The 22,653-nt window shown below is 40.0% G+C and overlaps 1 protein-coding gene across 3 annotated transcripts in view; it reads right to left on the bottom strand.

Annotated features, from left to right (window-relative positions):
• Window positions 1-16,823, bottom strand: part of IFT56 (intraflagellar transport 56) — a 51,571-nt gene extending 34,748 nt beyond the window's left edge. For 2 of the 3 annotated variants that reach the window (XR_012629245.1, XM_074870978.1), the window contains exons 1-6: window positions 16,747-16,823; window positions 16,490-16,627; window positions 16,007-16,099; window positions 9,719-9,833; window positions 2,056-2,105; window positions 271-416 (exon numbers count right to left, since the gene is read on the bottom strand). Coding sequence is in view for 2 of the 3 variants with exons in the window: in XM_074870978.1 (XP_074727079.1) it covers window positions 271-416; window positions 2,056-2,105; window positions 9,719-9,833; window positions 16,007-16,099; window positions 16,490-16,627; window positions 16,747-16,749 (545 nt within the window). In the remaining variant the exon portion in view is untranslated. The remainder of the gene's footprint in view (window positions 1-270; window positions 417-2,055; window positions 2,106-9,718; window positions 9,834-16,006; window positions 16,100-16,489; window positions 16,628-16,746) is intronic. The other variant, XM_074870979.1, reaches the window with a different exon arrangement.
• Between the last annotated feature and the right edge of the window lie 5,830 nt (window positions 16,824-22,653).

Here is a 22,653-nt window from a genome sequence, read left to right as displayed (position 1 = left end):
ACAAAATAAAAAAAGATCTCAGAATGAATTATACGAAAGTATCACTAAAAGAAAGCAACAGAGTGCAGACTTCTTTTTAAACATGCATTTTTCAATAATGTTTTGCAGCGGACAAAATTGAGGGGGCTGCAACTTGTGCACATTTTGTGGTGGGAAAGGGACATAGTAATTGGGGAAAATTCCTACTTTCAGAAACCAAGCAACTAAAAGGAATTAAAATACCAACAGTATCAGAGACACTGCAATAAGGTTTAGAATAGAGATGCCCACCGATTATCAAGAAGAATGCGTTTGTAGATATCAATAGCTTCTTGGTAGTGGGACCGCATGTAGTGGATAGATGCCAAGCTAAGCTGATCTTCTGTAATGTCTTGCAGATTCTGGTGAGAGCTCATCAATTTCTTCTCATCACTGAACTAAAAAGAGTGTGACACATTTTCAGAAGAGTTCAGTGAGAAAAATGTTTTAATTAGCTGGATTAGTTTTGTCCTTGCTGGCAAACAGCAGGTGATTCACATTAAACATCTGGAAAACCTCTGTTACTTTAAAGATAATTTGACCAGTGGAGAAAGCCAAACATTAAAGAGGCAGACCAGTTGAAACTGGATAAATGTGAGGCTAAAACTAAGAACACGTTTTCCTTTAAGGTGTGATTTAGACATAATTACATGTCACATGCCTTGATGGATAAGAGGGGAAGAGATGAATTAATTATTCCACAAACTGAGTTTTGCAACACATGATTTGACTGTTACTACTCGAGCCAGCAGAAATTTTGCTGTTTGTAGATCCAAATCTTATTTCTCATGGATAGCACAAAAATGCAAGACTTGCCAACACACCAGCACTAATTTTCAGAAGATTTCTTTACAGCACTAACAAATTCTCTTTCATTATCCCCTTAAAATTCCAGTTTCTTCAACTAAATGGTTTATTTTTAAAGGCGTTGCTGCATAGCACATAACACACACACAAGGATAAAAACAAGGAACAGAGTTAAACATACCTGTTATATTTGTAACAGTAAAGCTGAGGCTATTCACCTAATCAGTCTACTCAAATCACTTATTCCAGTGGTTCCCTTTGCTGGTTCTGCTGATTTAACAGTAATTCTGAATTTCTTTTACACAAAAATTCTATCTTATGTATTTGTTTTTCAACTATCTGCTCAGTTTTCTTCAAATCATTTTCCTTTCTCTTTGAGCCAGTGACAAAATGATACTCCAGTACAAACGCAAGAGGAGTTGGTTAACAGAACTAAAGGCAATGGGCTTTACAGTATTGTAACCCCCCTAATTTCCAAAGACTAACTAGATCAACTAGGAATTATTCAACTTCTCTATCACAGACATCTGTAAGTGCCCGTGCTACTACAAAACTGTTTTAAGATTTCTTTCTTAAATTTAACAGAGGTTTAAGTAAAGAGAATCTGATATCAAAGCTAACATTCAGGATTTATACTTTCAACTCGGTCTTCTCAGTAGCACAATACTTGTTAAGTATAACACAAGATGGTACAAAACCAAATTTAAGGGAAGATAGTTGTGTGTGGTAAGTGAAATAAGCATTTAATTGTTGTTGAAATTAAAGTCAATTTCATGCTATAAACAATATTACTTCTTGGATACTGAATGACTTAGGAGGATCAGTAATAGCACATAGACCATTTTGGTCAAATTGCCAAGTGTAAGACAGCTGCAAGTTAGGAAAACTTGGTACACTTGAAAGAAAATAAGAAATAGTGGCTTATACATTTCTGATTCTATTCAAATTCCAGGTTCCTCATGATCAAAAATACCATCAGGTTCCTGTTGTATGACTTATGTGAAATGCGTTGGTAAGACTTTCCTTAGATACATGCTGAGGGCACCTATTCTGAGATCATGTTTTCACACTTACTTTCTCCTCCACATTTTAATACAGTGGGGTGGTTATGGAAAACGTTTGTTCTCCTGCCACCACAGACATTTTAATTATCTGACAGGTTGCCAGCATAAATTACACATTACCAAACTGAAAAGAAAACAAAGTGTGAGTGAAAAGAAGACATCATACCTTATGTGCCAGGTGAAAGAGTAAACGGTTCTGGAGACGACTCTCAGGTGCTGAAAGGAAAATTCAGTAAATATTGCTGCAAAGAACAACTCAGGGTGCTTCTTTTTTATTTTTACCTCTTCTTCTCAATAGACATGGATGCACCCATATTCTTTCATTAACTAGCCCCAGTACTGACATAGCCTTTGCAGGACATGCCCTGGGGCAGGTTCTACCCATTTTAGAGCAGTTTAAAGGCCTTCCTGCTTCCTATCTTCATTCCCTGATCATTTATTTTGAAATCCCTGTTGAAAATAACTTTTCATTGGCCTTTGTCTTTCACAAGCTTTAAAACTTTTATGAATGGTGCCATCATTTCTCTGCTGAGCCTTCTGGATAATCCTCTGTTTTTGTGACACACAGCACTGTATCTTTTACAAAACAAAAAGCAGCAACAGATAAACTCACAGTCAAGGTTCCGTCTATGTTAGTAAGTTGTGATTTATAATTCTAGGAATCTTGTCAACTTCCAGTGTATTGCAAAACCCATTGCTGCTACCATTTTGTTATGTATGCACATTATATTATACTTAGTTCTAATATTTCTTCTGTCCTTAGGAACAAAAGGCACATGAAAAAAATCCTTCAGTCGGAGCAGGTAAAATTCAAACTAAGATATGGTGAGAGATTTAATGGAGACATCTCCTTTCTAGAGCCGCTAAAGTTCATTAAATTTCTTGCTCTAGCAGGATTAAGGAATTCCATTTAACTCACTCCATATGACACAAATTGTTAACTGTAGAGCTTTAAGTCACTAGAGAGAGCCTTGTGCTTCACTGAGAGCGACAAAGGTCCTTGTCCAACAGAGCTATTAATTTCTTTTGCAAGCAAACTTTCAAAAAGCCTTCCCTTGTTTCCTGTATTTTCTTTAGCCTACTCAGTTAATGAGCACTCTCATTCTTGCTCAGACCAACCAGCTGGCAACCTATGTTCCACAGAAAGGATGTACATGGAATCTTTACAAAATAGAATTACTTACGTGTTTATGAGGCCACAAAAGTGCAGAGTTAGCAAAGCAATAGCCTGTAATACAAGGCTATAATTCTTCTGACATCCTAAATCATGAAAGAGGGCTCAAACCACCAAAACCTCTTCCCTCTCCCCCCCCGCCCCAGATGGAATTTTCTAGTAATAAGTTAAATTTTTATTTTTTTTTAAAAGCAATTTAGGGAGAGATTTCCAGACTTCTTACTCTTTCTCCACATAGTAAGAAAACTTTGTAACACAGTGGACGATGCCAAAACCCAGGCCATTCTCATCAGGTTGGCAGTGTAAGGCTGCCCACCTACTTCTGATAGGTACAGCAATTATTTCTCCCCTTTCCTCCTTCCCAAGCTGTGTTATTTAAGCATGTTCCTAGAAAAAGAGGACAGTGAATATATCTTTAAAGAGCTGCTAGAACAGAGGAGTCCCAAAAGGCAAAGGCAGTATGAGAGCATTCTCACAAAACCACAACATCTTGAAAGGTATTACTAACAGAGCATCAAGTTGTTAAGAAGCTAAATGGTCTTCAATTTAGGATATATGTGGGAATTCTCATTAGCCTAATTATGGAAGAACAGAAAGTTTTTCTGATCTACAATCAATATTGTATAAGCAGCAGTAGTAGTATAACTGACACGATAACATATTCTAGAAATTGTATCATCCATTGACTTAGGAAAGTTAGGAGTACTTTAATTTAAATGCAAGTTCTTCAAAATGTTGTCAGCAATGATACTGCAGTAACTCCACATGTGCCCCAGCATTAACTGATACGTTTTAATATCAAAGTTTAGAAAGGTTGCACATGGACCCCACATGTGCTTTTGTGTGAAACTTAAGCCAACCACAACCACCCTTCACAATTCAAAACATTCAGTCATCAAAGACTCCAAAAATACAAGCAGGACAGATTGTGGGATTTACACTGAAAATAACATATTGTATAATCACAGCACTACGGGTAAAGACACTGAAGTTCCTTTTTTGAGTAGGTTTTGCTTTTTTTTTTTTTTTTTTTTTTTTGAGTGGGTTTTAGCATTAATTTCACTGTGAAAATTGTGACTTGCAAGCAGTACTGCCTCAAAAATCTAAACCAAGGAATTCTTGTTTCCCTGGTCAACCAATGACTGCAATGCTGCCCTCGCAAACCTGGCATCTGATCTGACATCAAAATCATTATTTACTTCTTGGCAAAAGCTGGAGGGTTAGTCCACGTTATTTTATGCCTAAAAACAGGCAAAAGATGAAACCTGAGTTTTGTGTTGTGCACAGATATATGGAGGGAGAAAAAATGTCCTGCTTCGTAAGATATTATATGATACTAACCATTTGATATTCTTTAAAATAAGACACTTCTACTTAACATCAGCCAGAGGAGGAGAGAGGTAGACACCAAAAAAATGTAGTCCTGTTGGTACCGTAAGCAGAACCATGGAAACATTCAATATCAGCAGTTTCTTTTCTCCCAGTGCAAAATGTATTTTTTGAGGAAGACAAGGAAATATATGAAGGTCAGATTATTTTCCAGAAAGAATTTCATTATGAATATTGGATAAAGCTGTTGTCAATCACTGGAGCAGGAAGTGATACAACTGCCTCAGAGACAGTGATTTTTAAAGGATGTTAGTCTGGTTCTTTTATTACTCTTTGCTGCTACCAAATTTCATTGTCACTGATCTATTAATGCCATAAGGAAGCACAATCCTTCTCTTCCCATCCTACTTTTTCAAGAAGATGACTGTACATTTTGTTATTTTTTTTAATTAGTATTAAGTAATCTAGGGATCATAACAAACATGATGACAATGCTGCATGGCAACAAACTGGACCCTGCTCCAGGTCTAGTATTGGCCTTGTGCTGAAGACATCACTGATGTAGCTGGATAAGCTATATCTCTTTCCAGACAGGAAACGCACCAATATTCCTAAGCTAGAATTTTTGTCATGATCAGGGCTGATGTTCCAGGCACTAAAGTCATAGTTGACATTGACCTTAGAAGTGTTCTGTGTATTTTTAAGTGCTGACACTGAACAGGCACTTAGCGAAGTATTTGCTAAAATATAATAAACAGCCAAAGTAAGAGTGAAGACAGTTATCTTCACTAATTATTAAACAAAATATTAAGCTCACTAGAAATGGCACTAGAAATTGCTGCCACAGGCAGTAAGATGATGATGAAATAGAGTCATGGACAATCTGGCATCTGTGTCCTCTCGTAAGAGTGCAAGGCAACGCTAGTCATGCATCCCGCATTAACAAATCCCACCTAGCAGATACAATGCATAGGCTATAGCAGCACTTCACACATTAACAGATGTAGAACACATCTTTAACATACACAGCAGGAGCTGGTAGGAATGGAACAGTGTTGAGGAGGCTCCAGCCTGACAGCACAGAAAATATGACCGCAGGAAACTTTATTCTCCTGTCCCTGAGAAACAACACCCTGCTCACCTGAGTACAGTAGCTGAATGAAGCTCTCTGTGCCTCAGAACCACAGTCTCACTGGTGGAGGAAAAACGCAAGGGTATGGGAAAAATGTTTGGAAAAAACCATGGTCCAACAGTGAGGTCCATGCTTGCAGACAGTTGAATAGTTCAACTGTTCATAATTTCCTTGAATGAAATTTACAGAGGACACTCACTGAAATTTTCCCATTACTGAAATACTTAAAAGGCAGTTCAACTATGTTCAGTTACTTGCAATATATAAACATTTCTTTTCAGTCATGCCTAAGCAGAATAAGTTAAATATCATTGAAGCAAAAAATTCTTCCTGTTCTGTAGCTTTCACCATACTTTAAAAAGTAAAACAAGAAAATAAGGTTAGTAGTTTTTAAAGTTTAAATATGTATAAATTGATGTTTTCACTTGTGCACTTTGAAAGTTCCATTTATCAAACTCTGCTGGTTCAAAACCACAGCTAATATGAAACTGAACTAATGAACTACTGTTCTCAATAAATACAGTACAAGCAGAAAGCAGATAATTTTGCCTGTAGGTGAACATGCAGCGTAAAGAAAAAGAAAACCCAGCAACCTTTCCATGACCACTTGTAACAGCACATTTTCACTGGTGACAACTATCTGACACCTGGCAAACATTAGTACATGCATAAGCAAAACTTGTTTGGGAAAATGTCATTGTTCTTACTAACCCATCTCTGTTCTGCTTTTGTACAATACTGCTCCTTCCAGTATAGGCTATGAAATGAGAAGTATCTCTGTTCAGTTAAACCACATTCAGATCTGACACATGTGGAGTTCTGAAGACATAAAGTAACTACAAAGCTTTGCCCATCAAAAATTAGAAGGGGGGGGGGGGGGAAAGAACTTTAACGACTGGTTCAGCAACACAACCCTGTCTGTGCATGAATCTTAAATTTAATTGCAAAATTCTGTTTATCCTAAAAAGACCGATTTTCGTAACAGATTTAACTGCAGCCCCACTTATGTGCATGTTTTGTGGTTTAAAAGAACGCTGTTAGTTCTTGTGCTTTTCTTAATGCAGTGCTAGCCAACGGCTTCTGAGAGCACTACGCAGGCTTCTAAACACTAGGATCATTTGCCAGGATCACCACGCAAGTGTGCCCAGCCGAGTTTCTGGTCCTTGTCCTTTGCAAGGCACAGGAATTGGGAATGCAACATAAGATTATTTGTTTTTATAATTAAAAAATAGTAATGTATTATTATAATTTATTAAATCAAGATGAAGATGTTCAGCCTTATTCTCCCAAGACTGGATAGGCTAGCACACAGCACGGAAAATATGTTCAGCCAATGGATGAGAACACAGATGCAAAACAAGTAAACAAAGCAGCATCACTTGGCAGCTTCACTACGGGATGACTATGAAACAACAGTAGCTGACCTGAAGTAACTCTACCTTCACCTCAGATCCAGGAATATTAGTAACTGTAATGTAAGGGGACAGCAGGGAAAAAGGAGATGCCAGAAATATCTGAAAGGAATTTGGAAGAAAGCCTAGAGGAGATAAAGTACAACTGTAATGAAAAACCTTCAAAGAAGGATTTTTCTTTATTGCCTTTTTGCTCTACTTAGGTTATTTTTGCAGTAATTCTGGTTTATATGACTTTTGATATACAGATTTATTCTCTCCTGAGAGAATGTACCATGAAGTTTTAATTAAGTAACAACAAGCTAAGAGAACACTTCACATCTATTAAAAAATAAACATAAAACCTCGCTCCACAAGAGATTGTGGACTATGTATCTTGTATGAAATGCAATAATTACCTCATGGCTTTTAATGCTAATTTCCTAATTTTTAAGTATCCTGCATATTTCTCCTCAGACAGTTAACAATAATTTTCTTAAGCAACAGCAACAGCACATAGCAAGAAGGAACTTCTGTTTGATTTCTAGATATTTACATGTCTGTGTGGAAAATCTATTCCAGGAAGCTAGCTGACATTTATGTTCCCTTTCACACAGAGATTCCATCACTGTAGAAATTTAGAATTACAGATGAAAATAAATTATTTCTCCCTCATTTGTTTTAGTACTATGCTGCTTTCAGGGGCTTAGCATAACTGCAACAATAAACAGCAAGCAGTATGCAAGAATTCAGGCAAAATAATCCCAAAGTAGCAATGGTAAGCAGCCCAACACTAACACCATCTATCATTTTTTTCAGCAGTATTCAAGGCAGTACTGGATAAATGGTATTCTTCTAGAGACTTCACCTGTTGTGTCTATATCCAATGAAATATTTTGCTTCTTCAGGATCTTTACAAAACCATGGAAGAGATCACAAGATGTAATGGCCTCAGCTGTCAATAATATATTGTGAACAGCCATCACTGATGCAATCCTAAAATGTTAAAAATACCTAAAAGAGGATCTGTCTTGAGCGAACATAAAATGGTTCAATCTCAATGTAAGAAAGACAGAAGTGATGGGAGTGGAAAGGGGAATATACAACACTTGAAAGTCTTCAGTGGAGAGAAGTGTTACAAATCTTCAGCTGTTGCTGCCTTCCCACCACGCTTAAGTAGCCAGAAATCATCAGTATTACAGTACTCACAAAAAACGTTTAGCACCTCACTACAAAAACTGGAATGCTGTCCTTAAACAATTACATAAAATCAGGAACTGATACTGCAAGCAGGAGCACTCAGTTATTCTCTGTTCCCTCCCTCAACTACACTCCCTATGTCTCGCACTCCTTTGTTAATATTCCTGCCCTTTCCTCCAGCACCTGAGTACCACTAACCACACCCCCTACCCTGCCACTCACCATGCTACTACGAACTAATCTGACGGGGCATGAAAAATTAACCTTCCCTCACTTCCAGCTCATTAATAAAGGTGCATGGCCAGCTGTGTATCTGTCATCTCTAGAATGGATTGCTGCAATTCGCATGATGTGAAGCTGATGACAATGACTCCAACTGGTACAGGATGCAGCTGCTTGCTTCCTCCATGGTTCAGGTCAAAGTGACACCTCAGGCTCTATTGCCCAATCATTTTTAGATTCCAGTTCAAGTCCTAGACTGTAATCTCCAAAGCTCAAATTTGTGATACATTAAAGATTAAATTATTATCTGTGAATATTAGAAATTTATGCACCTCTTCAACAATACAGATCACAAAGTTCTGCATGAAACTTTTTACAGTTAGAAACAAAAGATTTCCAGTTGTGGGATTCAAGCTCATCATGATCTTTCAGAGGATTTTAAAGGGATACAAGAATCTAATTATTTCTAAAAAATACTACAAAACTGTCCATTTTGAAGGCACTGCTCCACAGCAGCAGAAAGTACACCATTATTTTCTCCCTACCCTATTTTCAGCCCAAGACTAGAAGACTAAAGAAAGAAAGGAGAAAACCCATACTTCAATAAGAGTTTTATCCTAAAAAGGCAAGAGTCAGAAGTTGACTGAGAACATCACCACTATTCTACTTAGAAAGCGCTGAGATACTATGGTTATGGGAAACAATATAAATCACTAAGATAAATAGAAAGTGATGGGTAACAAAATTAAATTGCAGAAACATTTTTAGGCAGTAAAAACTGCCTTAGAATCTAATTTCCATTCCTCTTCTTTAAATGATTCCATGCATGTTCAAATTAAAGTAGAACTGTAACAGTGTGACTGCAGTGAATTCCACATCTTGAAGAATCACATGCCTAATATCTGACTTATAAGGCAAGAAGACCACTTACTAAGTCACTCAAACTATGTAAACAGAGTTCTTGTACACATGACGGACAATGCTGAACTCTCAGATGCTTTTTTTTCAAAAATGTCACTGGCCTAATTAGCTTTATCTGCACTGGCTCAGAGACATGGAATCAGTCAAAAGAAAAGTAACTTTTTATTGCTGGTCAGCATATGCTGGGTTTTATATTTAGAAATTAATAAGAGAAGTTATTTTGCAGATGCTTCTTTCAGTTCCAGCTGCTCCACCAGCCCAAGGTATTTTCAGGAAGCAAACTGCATTACAAGTCATCTGTTAAATGAAAAAAAATCCAAAACAAAAACCCAAACTCCAAAATCTTAGTTCAAAAGTATCCTTTATTCCTACGAAAAAATATATTGAATACTTTCTCTGGAAATCACCTTAAGTGTTCAAATCAACAAGTAGTCCTTTCCATCAGAGACATACATCTCACCTTTCAAGGCTGCTTGTTCAGCTTGCGTATACATCCCCAGAAAGAAGTACGTACAGGCAAGGTTCACCCAAACATCTGGATTGCAAGCTGGTTGTTTGGTTAAGGCCTCATATTCCTGTAATAGAAGAGAGGGCGGATTTTTTTAAAAATGCATAATAGCACAGACTTGAATTAAATACCATTCTTTCTTCCACCATTTTACAATGCATCATTAAATTACTGAGATCACACAACTTACTCTCGAGTTCATTGCAGTTCTTACTAAACTAATACATTTTAACCTAAGATACGTCCCTAGCTCTTTTTTGTTTACAGCAATAGAACAGACAACAGGGACAAGCAGCACTACAAATTTTCACTGTAGCGGCATGAATTCTGTCAATACTGAAGTTATAAATATATTAAAAATATTTATATTATATATTTACATATTATAAAAGTATATGATTAACATATTAATCTTTTATAAATATAAAGTTAAAGGCATCAACACAACCAACTTGTCCTCAGTCTTCTCTAATGCTTTCCTGACTTCTCCAGTCAAAGCCTGGGAGCCACAGACACCAGTGAAATCTCCCTGTGAATGCTTACTGAAGCAAGTGTTAAACACACTTTTATAAACCTGTAGGTAATGTCTTAATACAGATTAAGACAGTGGTCTCCAAAGTGGGGTGTGTGCACTCCAGCAGTTGTGCAAGACAATACCATCAGGTGCAAGAAGAAAAATTTTTTTATACCATTAATAACTAAAATAAATATTTTTAAAATAGTGATTTTTTCATCTTTAATCCTTTTTAAATTTTATTTTTGTGTATGATTTATAATTACATATTAGTACAGTAGTACATGTATATAATTTATAAATACATATACATATCTATGTATATTGGGAGTGCATGCTCCAAAGCTTTTTTACTGATATGGGTGCATGATCAAAATTGTCTGGAGACCACTACATTAAAATACAAGCCTAGAAGTCGGTATTGGGCAAATTCAAGACTTCCTAATAGATAAAGATATAATTATAGTAAATATTACTAAACTGTGCCTAACTTCACCATTTCCCATTTTAAGATTTACAGCCAACAGCTACAGAAAATCACCAGATACCATATTCTGATATTTCTTACACATCCACATTCATTCCATATCCATTAATACTGCCACATAAACTACTTAATGTCTTGTTAATTCTGAAATAGTAAAAAATTAACAGAGCAGTCTTTCATTCTACTTTTTTTAATGAAAAGAAACTTTGCAGCTACTGAACAGTGATATTCCTGAAGATAAACATCTTTGCTCTGTGTAACAATAGGTACTAAAACCAGACGCAGGTAGACCTCTCAATGCCATTTTTTTTCCTCTTTCAGGTTTCTGTTAAATTACTAAGAAGGACCCCAGCGAAAGTGCCTCCTGCTCGTGCTCCTGCTCTCCATCCAGCCATGCGCAACAGGCAGCATAAGGCAAAGCAGGCAGGGTCATGCAAGGTTCCCACAAGACCTTCTGAAAGAGTGCCATCCACATACTCCCAATCACCATAAGCCTCTCATCCCTTCCAGCAACACAACCCCTTGCTGACTCTCTACTCTTCCTCCAAACATATGAATTGGAATTTCCCTCTGCCTAGGGAGGGTTTACCAGATTGTGCCACTACGGATGGAAGACTTCTTACCTTTGAGGGAAAGGCACAGATGTATATACAGCACTAGATAAAATAAGCCATGCCCAAAGGACAGTGAATCCCAAGAACAGAAACACACTGACAGCAATAAAGTTTACAGTTTGCAAGCATAACGAGTTTTTTTTTTTCTGTTGCCAAGTGAAAATAAACTGCACTCCCAAAAAGAGAAGATATTGGTAAGGCATGCCCTTAAAAGCCAGCTCAGTCTTGCTAGTACTTTAGGGACTAGCTGCCCTTCAAGAAGATTTTAAATAAATAAATAAATAAAAACATTTACATAGAGGCCAACCTTTCCTACTGAGGCCAGTTCAATCTTGACATAGGCCTGTCATGGAGCTCTGAGAGTCAGGCCACTGCTGTTTATTGGGACCATCTGGAATCTTTCAAAATCCTTTCAGATTAAATGCACCCAAAGGTCTCTTTCAGCTATGGCTTCAGGCAGATTAATTAGAAAAGACAAAGTGCATAAACACAAGTCATGTTCTGGCTTGGCCATTCAAAGCAAGCAATAAATAAAGAGTGCTCTAGCAGTACCAATGTGAATCTATGGAAACACAGTAAATAAAAATGAGGACTATTAGTGCTCCTTACCCTGTACTTCTGGGCCACGAGCCCAGACCATGCGCTGTTGCCCCTTTCCTCAATAAAAGGCATTTCACATCAGTTTCTCAAAGACTACTTCACAAGAGCTTCCCCCCCTCCTCTCCAAAAAACCAAACTAACTAAATACTCCAAAAGCTTTCCCAACAGTTGACCCGTGGCATATTTTTGCCAACCAGGAGCGTAACAACTTCTTGCCATTTTACCCTCCTCCACCTCTTGTTCCTATCACAAGACACATGCACTTTTCCTCAAAAGCAGGCTGCCAGATTGATTGCTCAGTGCCCTTATTACTTGTCTGGATTCTCCAAGCCTGTAAATACGGATCCTAAAGAGCCAATAAACAGGTCAACCTATAGGGCTGCCCCACAAGAAGCCTAGAGAACTTCCCCAAGCCAAAAATCCATCTTTTACTTTCTAGGCTCAGCTGTTGGGAACTTGAGTGTGTCTGTATTCTCACACTTCCTGCAGAAGTACTCAAGCAAGACCAGATACTGCTCACGGATGAAACATTACCCTAGTATAGCCCTGTTCCTTTCATGACTTACTATTTCACTGAAATCATCCTGATCAAAGTCAGGGCAGGCAGGAGGTCCCACCCAGTGAAGAGGTGGAATGGCTCCTGATACTCTGCTAGGAGGGAGGCAGCAGATAGAAGAGGCTGTCGAAATCGCTGGCTGTAGTTTGTGAGATTTTGACAGAAACAATGCATTGAAGGCTCTGGCCTGGGGATCATGCTTTGCTCTCATGTGTGCAGCTGATGGGCCAAAATGGCATTATCACGTCTGGCAGCTGTACCATACCAGCATCCTTTGTGCCTAAGCCCAGTCAGAGGTGCACAGTGCAAATGCGAAACCTGTTCTTGAACCCAACCTAGCAGCGCACCTGCCATTGCCAATTTGTCTCTTAAACTGTCAATAACTCAAATATGTCTTATAACCCTCCCTTTCTTAGGCCCTGGCTGCTTCAATTTATAAGATCAGGCAGCTCAGAAACTGAATCATGCTCTGATCATGACTGATGCTCTGAATCTGGTTCTTGGGTGACACTGGGAAAATTTTCAGGAAAGGTTTAAGATCAGTGCTATGAACAATTCACGGCAGAAAGACCGGTGGATTTTTCCCCATTAGGGATAGTAGATGTGGAAGACTCCAGAAAACTTATTAGATGCTGCCATCCACTAGTGAAGTTCTGGCTGCCATATGATGCCAGGAGGACACTGACCACTCAGTGTTAGTAAAAATCAATTTGTCAGTGAAGGAAGCTAGAGAGTCCCCAGGGAGGGACTGCTACCATGACTGCTGTAAGAGTTGAGTCCAGTGCAGTACCATTTGAAAACTGGTGTACAGTAGTAGAGATGATCCCACCAGACCAGTGTTGGTGGCATACCCTTTGAGAAAGGCATCTACCTACTAAGAAGGGGAAAGTGTGACCCTAGTAAAGCTGAGGTTAGAACTCTACCTGGAGAATACATGACTGTTGGTGTGCCTATAAGAGAATGTGAATTCTCTCATGTGAATGTGCCAGATATTTTGCTGTCATTCTCTATGAAGATATTCTTGGACCTGGAGGTCTGCGTGTTTTTAATTTTTCCCCTACTTCTCCCAGTAGTGGATGATGGCCACCTCACCCCAATTCCCAAGCCTCTCCAAAAGTTGCCATACACCCAGCATGCCTGGCTTGCTACGAAAGTGTAATTACAAATAAAAGGATTATCAAGCAGCATAACTTCTGAAGACCTTCCTCAGGTATATGGAACCATGAACCGGGAACACAGTGACACAGACTCTGCGTTGTCACTTTTGCAGGCACTTAGGAACATGAATCATTTAGATTGTGTGTAATGTCATGCTGGAGAATTCTGCAAAATCTTCTACCCACAGTATTTTATTTACAGTGCTCTTGGCACTCCCCAAAGAGTGCTCCAAGATCTAGAGGGTATAGATGATCATGGAATTTGTCCTTAGAAATACAGCAACAATGCCTCTGTAACATAGCAGAGAAGGTACAGCATTACACTTCAATCTTGAAGCTGATAACTGAAAGGCAATTCAGCCTCCACAGTCAGCACTCTTTCCCTTGATTACTACAGGCTTGGGAATTACAGCTATGGTGTTCTGGACCAAAAGAAACTAGGTTGAGATGCACAGGCTCATTTCCCACATGCCACCATAAAATGAAAAAGTTATCAGGACTCATCACTGTGCCAAAAATCAGTCTCAGATCTGGAAAGATAGGCCCTGTGATCTCTCACTTAACACACACACACACACAAACAAACAAACCAACCACAAACCATGCACACAAACCTTTTATTGTCCCTACTCGGGCAGAAAAACGACTACGTTGCAGTTTTTAAAAGCCTGAATCAACAGCATCACCTAGTGGTGAATCAATCACCACATACAAAACCTAATCTAAAAATAAAATAAAATAAAAGCTGTTATTTTTTCGTTGAAGGAAACATTTTAAATCTACTCTGTCTATAAAAGCACCTACTGGGTGTTCCAAATAGCAAAATTTATTTCAAAGAGATTGCAAGCTATTTTTCATTTGTATACAAACATTTTTCATCTTTTAAACTTCCACTCTCTAGGTATAAATTAACTACAGCAACTGATTGTCACATTCACAAACTTTAAATTCCACAACTCTCAACGTGAATATTAAGTTACCACTATGTCTTATATTACTATTCTACATTCTATACTGTCAATTTGTCAATTTGAATCACTGAGCATTTCTAATCTCCAATGGATGTTTCCTCTTCAATTTTTTAAGGGGGAAAGTGGCTTGTGAATTTACTCGGAAGCTTTAGAAATTCTATTTCCACCTCACATGTGAATCTTGTGCACATGACAATGTATTACTGTAGTTAAACCTAATTTTAGTTTTTACTAAGTTGAAACACCTAATTTTATCTGAGAAAAGATCATTGTTGTTCTATAATCCATTTCTCCATGGTTATTTTCTTTTGTGAATACTTTAAATTATCATCTGGTTTTAATATTTCTTTCAGGGAAAGCAAGTTAAAAGACTGCAAAACCAGATATACTTCACAGTTACGTTTCACAGTGCATTGTGATGGAGATCTCCCTCAGCTGACATTGACCAAAAACAATAAGCCTTAGACAGTACAATACAGCATTGTATGGACCCAGCAGTTCACATCTGTAGGAATACAGCAAGGAGACAAACAATATTCAGGCAGACTGAGTTGTTTTCAAATCTTTACTAGCTTAAACGCAGCCTTGTGGGTATCACCACACCACTCCACAACGCTCCCTGTTCTGGTTTGCAAGTCTTAACTTCTACAGAGAAATATGCTAGCACAACGGAGAAGATAAAGGAATCCCAGGGATACTGGCCATAACTTGAGTTTCACTGGAGACAGAAATGAACACAAGAATTGCATATGGACTCATACACTGAAGGAGATACAACAGCACTGTATGGTGCAAATATTAAAAATGTATGTGTATTTGAATAATCAACATGTCTTTTAGTGACTCAAATCTTATGGAGAATGTCTCATTTCATTGAATTACCTAATACAAGAAAACATAAAGAACAACAAAGTACATTAAATAGCTAGAGACATCAACCTCTAAAGAAAGAATTTAAAAAGCATGTGTATTACAGACAAGCTACACAATGAAGACAAAAACATAACTAAACCTGAAAAACAAACCTGTGGAAAGCTAGCTGCAAAAAGGGAATGGAAAATTTAGGACATGAATGATGACATTTAAAAGGGCAAATGAGGTTACTGAGCCTAGTATTAAATCAGACAATAGATAACATTTTAAAAGGTCTATTTTCATAGGCAAATACCTTTTTTTCCCAATTCAAACTGCTTTCCACAGCATCTGCTTTACTACTATATATTCGTACTTTAACTGGCTGGCAGAACTGTTCCCTATTACAGAACCTCGTCCTCCTGTTGTCATCGCTTTACCACAACATCCCGATTTCCAACCTCGGGGAGCAGGATTTTCCCACCTTACCTCCAGTGCTCTCTTGTAGTCACCCAAATGAAAGGCAGAGTATCCAATCCAAAGGTCTGCATTCTCCTCCTGCTCACCCACGTGCCGTTTAAACTTTGTAGAGAAGGATGTACGTATTTTATCAGCTGCCACACAATTTGTAAAGCCCCTCAGATAGTGAAAGCGATACTGGGCCATCTTATATCAGGGGTGGTTTGGCAGCTGGGGATGGGGGCTGCTCTCGCGTTTCTGAGGGAAGCGGCAGGCAACCCTCCCATGCCAACCCCAGCTCTGCGACGCGAGGGGAGAAGCTGCCGCAACTGGGCCTAACGGGTGCGGAAGGAGGCGAGGGGGACACGAGGCAGGGGAAGAGCCCCCCCCCGCCCCAGCCGGGTCGGGCACAGCCCTGGCGGTGACGGCACCGCTCTCCCGGGGGGACCGGGACAGCCAGAGTGCCGCCGGCGCCCTCGGGCCGGGGCCTCCGCCCCCGCCGCGACCCGTTACCTCCAGCAAGGCGATGGCGCCGGTGAAGTCCCTCAGGGCCAGAAGCTCTTCCAGCTGCGGCACCTTCTTCCCTTTCTTCTTCCGCCGGTCTCCCGGCGGCGGGGTACCCCCCACGGCCGGCTTGGCCCGGGAGAGCATCTGGGCAGGGAGCAGAGCGAAGCCGGGTCAGAGCGGAGCCTCGGCGCGGCCACCCCCGCCCGAGGTGGGGGGGGAAGCACCGCGCCCGCCCTACAGCCCCCCACCCCGCCGCCTCTCACCATCCTGCCGCCGGGCCTGGGCTCCGCGCTCCACCGACGGCGCCGTTGCCAGGGTAACCGCGGGACGGCGGAAGGCAGCGGCGCGGGCCCGGGCGCGGCGGCGAATAGGCGCCGGCTGGCGACAGGCGCCGCCCCCCGGGGTTCCGCCTCCGCCGCTGCGGCGGGCGTCGGTCTCCGTGGCGACTGCGGAACGGGCGGGCGGTGCCCCAGTCCGTCTGTCCAGTTGTGGCACCCCGGACACACAGGGCCCTGTGGGTTGTGGTCTGTGCCAGCTGCTGGCGCCGACACCTCCGTGCACGCACCCACATCCAGAACGTGGGTGAGTCCCCTCACCCCGGAAAACAGTTAGAAATGGGCTTTAAGAGGAGGGCAGGAGGCGCGGCCCTGGGCAAGTGCGGGACACGGCCAGAGGAACGTACAGACGAGCAACCGGCTTGCACGTCACCAGCCCCTTTTATCCCATTGCCCCGTGTCCCATTGTTGAAGGTGAAACTTTTAGAACAGTGTGGCAATATTATGCTTAAGTCAAGAAAGTAATTCAATGTCCTTTTTGTAGTGAGGGGCCCAAAACTGAACACAGCAATCGAGGTGCGGCCTCACCAGTGCCGAGTACAGGGGTAAGATCACTTCCCTGTCCCTGCTGGCCGCGCTATTTCTGATACAAGCCAGGATGCCATTGGCCTTCTTGGCCACCTGGGCACACTGCTGGCTCATGTTCAGCCGGCTATCGTTTGCGGGAAGCCATGGAGCACCTAGGCTTGCACAACCCTAAAATAAATAAGCAATGTCTCTCCTGAGGGTGTGATTATTGACCTATTGTACACCAGGCGATGAATCTTCTTTTTGGACAACACCATACTGGTTCCTTCCCCAACCCCCTTGATCTCTTCCTTCCCCCACCTTTGGTCCTTTGCCAAAACAGCCCATAATAAGTCTTGTGCAATCCCAAAATGCTCTTCCCTGGCATGCCATAATGAGTCTCATATGCTCGGAGTGAACAACCCCCCTCAGCCTGTGAGGTGATCCAGAGACCTTCTTCCATTGACCAGAGAGCTTCTCACATTGATCTTGATGGCTTGATCACCCTCCTGTGACAGCCCAATGCAAGGGAATCCCACAGATGTTTACACTTTTCTGGTAAACATAGCCATTCCATCTGTATTTCTATAATTATAAAGATGGAGAGCATCATAAGAAATGTTAGGTATGTGGGTTGCTTACATTTTAACTGCATACAGTAGCTGATCTTTCTGGCAAACTCTGGATAACTTTCAAGCACAGCTTGTTTCCAGTAGCATCTCTGACATTGCAGTTTGCTGTGAATAAAACAGACCTCTCTGGGTTACAGAGGAACACCATGCAGTGGAATTCTACAAACTTTCATTTTTATATTGCTTGAATTGCACCATTAGCAATTCCAGTGCAGAGGATCAATACATTACACTACTGCTGACAACTCAGCTAGCCAAAATATACATGTCCATGGACAGTACTAATAAGGTATCTGTATTTCTACCATTTTTCCTTCTTTGAGAAGAAAATTTTTTTGCACTCTGTCAGAAAACCAGAGAGGCTTTTTTTGTATGAATAAATACATCATGTCACACTGCAATCATCTGTAATACAGTCCAGCAGTAAAGAACTGCATGCTGCTTCTTCAGAGCATGGGTTCCACCTTCACCTTCTCCCAATCACTTCAACATGGCCTGACCCAGGAATGATACACTCAGCTTGCAACTGTCCCCAAGAGGTTACTCTGCAACCAGGGACCACAGGAACACAACAGCACCATGACGGTGTCCCTTGCTTATGAATGTGCTTTCATACCACAGGCCATAAAGAAGGAAGGCAAATAAGCCACTCTTCCACAGAGGATTTCTCTGCAAGAAATTAAGTTTGAGTTAGTAGGTCAAAGTGATAAAGAATGTATGCCAGTGATTTGGTCTCCTTTTATAGCTCTTCTCTATTAAGTATTATTTCTGTCAGGAGAAAATTAATATTCCATAAAGAATTCTGAAATTATTTGCCTTTTCAGAGATTTGATTTTAAGTGATTATGTTGTCGATTGTATATATAGACTAATTAATACAATACAGATATATGTCCTCTTATCAGTTGTCTATTATCTAACAGAAAAAAAAATCAGCAGGCTAGAATGCTTGAGAGTGTCCTCTGTCAGAACCCTGTGAAATCAAGAAAAACATCTAGCTTGACAGGGATATTGTAAGATGCCTTTTTCCTTTTGGATCTTAAACAATGCCTCAGAAGTACTTAATTTTAAACTGAAAGAAAATAATAATTGTTGTCAATACCTTGCAGTAATTTTCAGTACTGTCATAGAATATTCTGGCTCTGTACAGTAAGCTAGAAAAACTGAAGATTTTGGTTTGATGTTTTTTTTACTATAGAAATGCCAATGTAAACTGGGTAAAAGAGAAGAAACAGAAGGAGCAGAAGGTGCCACTGATGAAGGTGTTGTGTTTTTGACTGAAATGCAAGCAAGCAGACAGTACAATTAGGCAAGATTCTTATTTTTCAGAAAAAGTAACTGAAAATATAATTTTGCTACATTGCTTTCTTCCATTTTTTTATACAGATCTTTCACAAGATCCTCCCATTCTAAGAATCAACATACTAAATACAGCTAAAATATTGACTAAAATGGAAGAAAGCTCTCAGCTGCTCCACTGGTTTCTTCCATTTCCCAGTGGCTTCCTGAATTCTTCCACGGTGGGTCCAAACCTGGGGAATGTGTGAGAGCTAACAGATGTGCAGTGCCAGTGTGTTAGCTGTGGGTACAAGGATAGTGTCACCTGAGATAGAAAGTAATAGCAGGCAAAGCAGTTCCTTTTGATTTGCAGTGTTTTGCAAGGACCAGTGGGATTCCAGCATCTATCTGCATTGGGGAGTGGTATTTTCTTGACCGAAAGTTTTATGATCATGCGGAGCGGGGACTGCTCAGAAGCATGACATGTCTCTCTGCTGTCAACTCTCTGCCTGTCAAGGGGAACTCAGATGGGGGACATCTTCTAACCTTGACTATGTTTTGGAGGCAAGTCCCCTAAGCATTGCCTGTACACACATACACCTCCTTATGTGTAATTTCATTGCCTCCAAAAAGATAATGTGTTCCATAAGGGTTAGCTTCAACTGAGCTTCAACTCACCTGCAAGATGAGAAAGTAAAAATTTATTCTAACTGGACATAATGGTCTGGCTTCCAATTACAAAACTGAAGACACATTACACGTAAAGTAGAACTGTAGGTTACATTTAATAGCAAGGATCCTTCTTAGCTGCTTCAGAATGACTCAAATGGAGTTCTTCTGGCACATTCTCAGCAGGCAAAGCTGTGACTCTGCCTGTCAGATCATTCCCTCATAGATGGGGTCTACAGCAGTATTAAAGGACAAGGTGGTGACTTTGGTTGTTATTGTAATGAATCAAAACCATAAAATTTGCCATCAGAAGGGTTGCTAATTATAAATTGCACAACTCAACAGGTGAGCCATGGATTGAAAACAGCATAAAATTAAGTTATCTCCTGACTTGTAGAGGTGCTAACTGTACACAGTGTGTGAGCAATATAAGTAGGGGGCAAAATGCTAGAATTTGGCATTATGGCAATTGGTGTGGACTCTGTGTACATGAGCGGTCTAAACCCCATTCAGAGCAGTAGGAGTCTCCATTTATATCTAATGTTCACTAAAGACAATTGTGTAGGAGGACACATGTAATTTAATCCTGTATTCTCACCAGCATCAAACTGACCAAAATATTTTTAGCATCTGGTATAGAAGTTGTTATTAAGATGCAGACCAAAGTAGGTAGAGATGTTATAATGAAATGCCAAGATGACACTTCATAAATTAAAGACAAGTCAAGAAGTTCAGCTGCTCTATTAATAATGCTGCAAAACTGCTGCAGTTCTTACCATTCTGTTAGCTAGTGGCATTATCTTGGAGGCTGTGAGCTGTAAAATGATTAATGATCATGTTTATTCCCACACAAAATTGCTGGGAGAGACACTGATAACAGTAAAAGAGAAGTCATGCACCAGTGACTAAACACCAAGATAATCATCAGAGAGTGTAATGAGTGTTTAAATAAAAAATTAGAGAGTGGAAAGTGAGATCTAAGAAAAGGAGAGGAAGGATGGGAAGAAAAGAAAAAAGGTAGAGAAAGGAAAAGCAAGAAGTGGAAAAAAAAATATAACCAAAGCAAGAGGTTAGGAAGTGACCTCTGCATCAGCAACAGTCACATGCTTCAATTTCTGTAATGTCTGGGTAAGATCGTGTTTTTTCAGTAATTATGCTTCATCATGTTCTGCCTCTTGTATCTTTGAAAATGCATCTGACAACATCTCAAGATAAATGATATACAAAAGTGAGACCAATGAAAGGCTCCCCTGCTAAAGCTACAAAGACAGTGCCCTGAGATGAGTAAATGGGAAATGATTTAAAAGCAAGGAACTTGAAGAATATTTGCTTATTTTTTATGGAGATAGCAACATCTGAGCCTTAATCCACTCTGGATAGACCACCCGTGGTGAGAGAAGGTGAAATATGTAAGTTGACAGCAAAGTCCAGCCTGTAGAGGTGACAGATTATGTGCGTGTTTAATGGTCTTGTCAGGTCTCTGTTGCCCAACTCAACAAAGCAAACAGTCATGTCAATTAAAGACCTCCAAATGGTAAAACAAAAAATAATTTTATCTTTATTTTGGTAGGGAAACCTCTTTCTTTAGTTTTCACTTATGTTTATGTCTGTAATTGTATGGGTTTGCAGGAACTGCACCTTCAGAATTTTCCTGATACTTCCAGCATCCAACCTGTCATCAAGATTCAGCCAAGTTAATAAAAGTAACTTAAAAACTCTCCTTGTATTGGATTTCAGCATCACATTTAGGTAAGTTTTTGGAAGTTTATGTATGTAGAACCAAGGGAGGGGAGGCGAGGCCGTCTGCTGATCCAGCACAAGTCCGTGTCAGAACTGAAAATGCAATGCATGATTAGCTGGATCCACACAAACTTAACCAGCCCAGAAAGCCACATCATTTCAAGTGCTATGACCTAGAGAATGCAGCTGTACTGGTCCAGGATGTGTGCTGTTGTACCTGTACAGTATTCCACTGCCATATGGATTTACAGGAGCAAGTGTGCACTAGCTTGAAGATCTCATAACTCCATCCTGTCACACAGTATAGATGTGTATAATGTTTAATAAAAAGAGTTTAAGGAAACTGAAGTATGTGTCCAAGATATAAATTATTACACACTCGAGCCATTTACCTTCGTAAGGAAAAACAGAACAGATGTTTGCACATTACAGATAGCTGACATTCGTCACTTGACAGAGCTGTATCCTGCTGAGTCTAGAACAGAGGCTAACCCTTTCACTGAAAAAAAGAATATGTCCTGTCACTCTGTAAACAAAGTCCTTTAGAGAAAAAGAAAGCAGTTAATAGGAAAAACTTATCACTATTTATTTTTGTAGTATACAAGTTATATGGATGAATAATATTCACTTCAAAGTGTGTATGTGCTGGGAAAGGGTTAAAAGGAAGAAGACTTTCTTAATTGAGCTAGATATTTATGATACATCACATATTTAGCTTCAACTTCTGGTATGTGGCAACACAGATCTATGGGAAGATGGGGCCACCACCCAAGCTGCTGCTAGTATGATGCAATTCCAATTACAACTTTTCTGTAGATTGTCTCTTACTAGATTGGTTATTTCTGATGAGAACAGTCAGTGCTTTGCAGTGTAATTCCACTCTAATCTCTGGCAGCAACTGTGAATTCCACAAACAGACCTAAACTTTCGATAACCCATGGGAATGGCAATATAATTAGGACTTCTACTTTATCAGAATCTGTACTGGATCAGGATTATGCTGTACTATC

This window comes from Strix uralensis, chromosome 5, assembly GCF_047716275.1.
Source record: "Strix uralensis isolate ZFMK-TIS-50842 chromosome 5, bStrUra1, whole genome shotgun sequence".
Lineage (NCBI taxonomy): Eukaryota > Metazoa > Chordata > Aves > Strigiformes > Strigidae > Strix > Strix uralensis.
The sequence above is the reverse complement of the archived record's forward strand: the minus strand, read 5'-3'. Positions and strand labels throughout refer to the sequence as shown.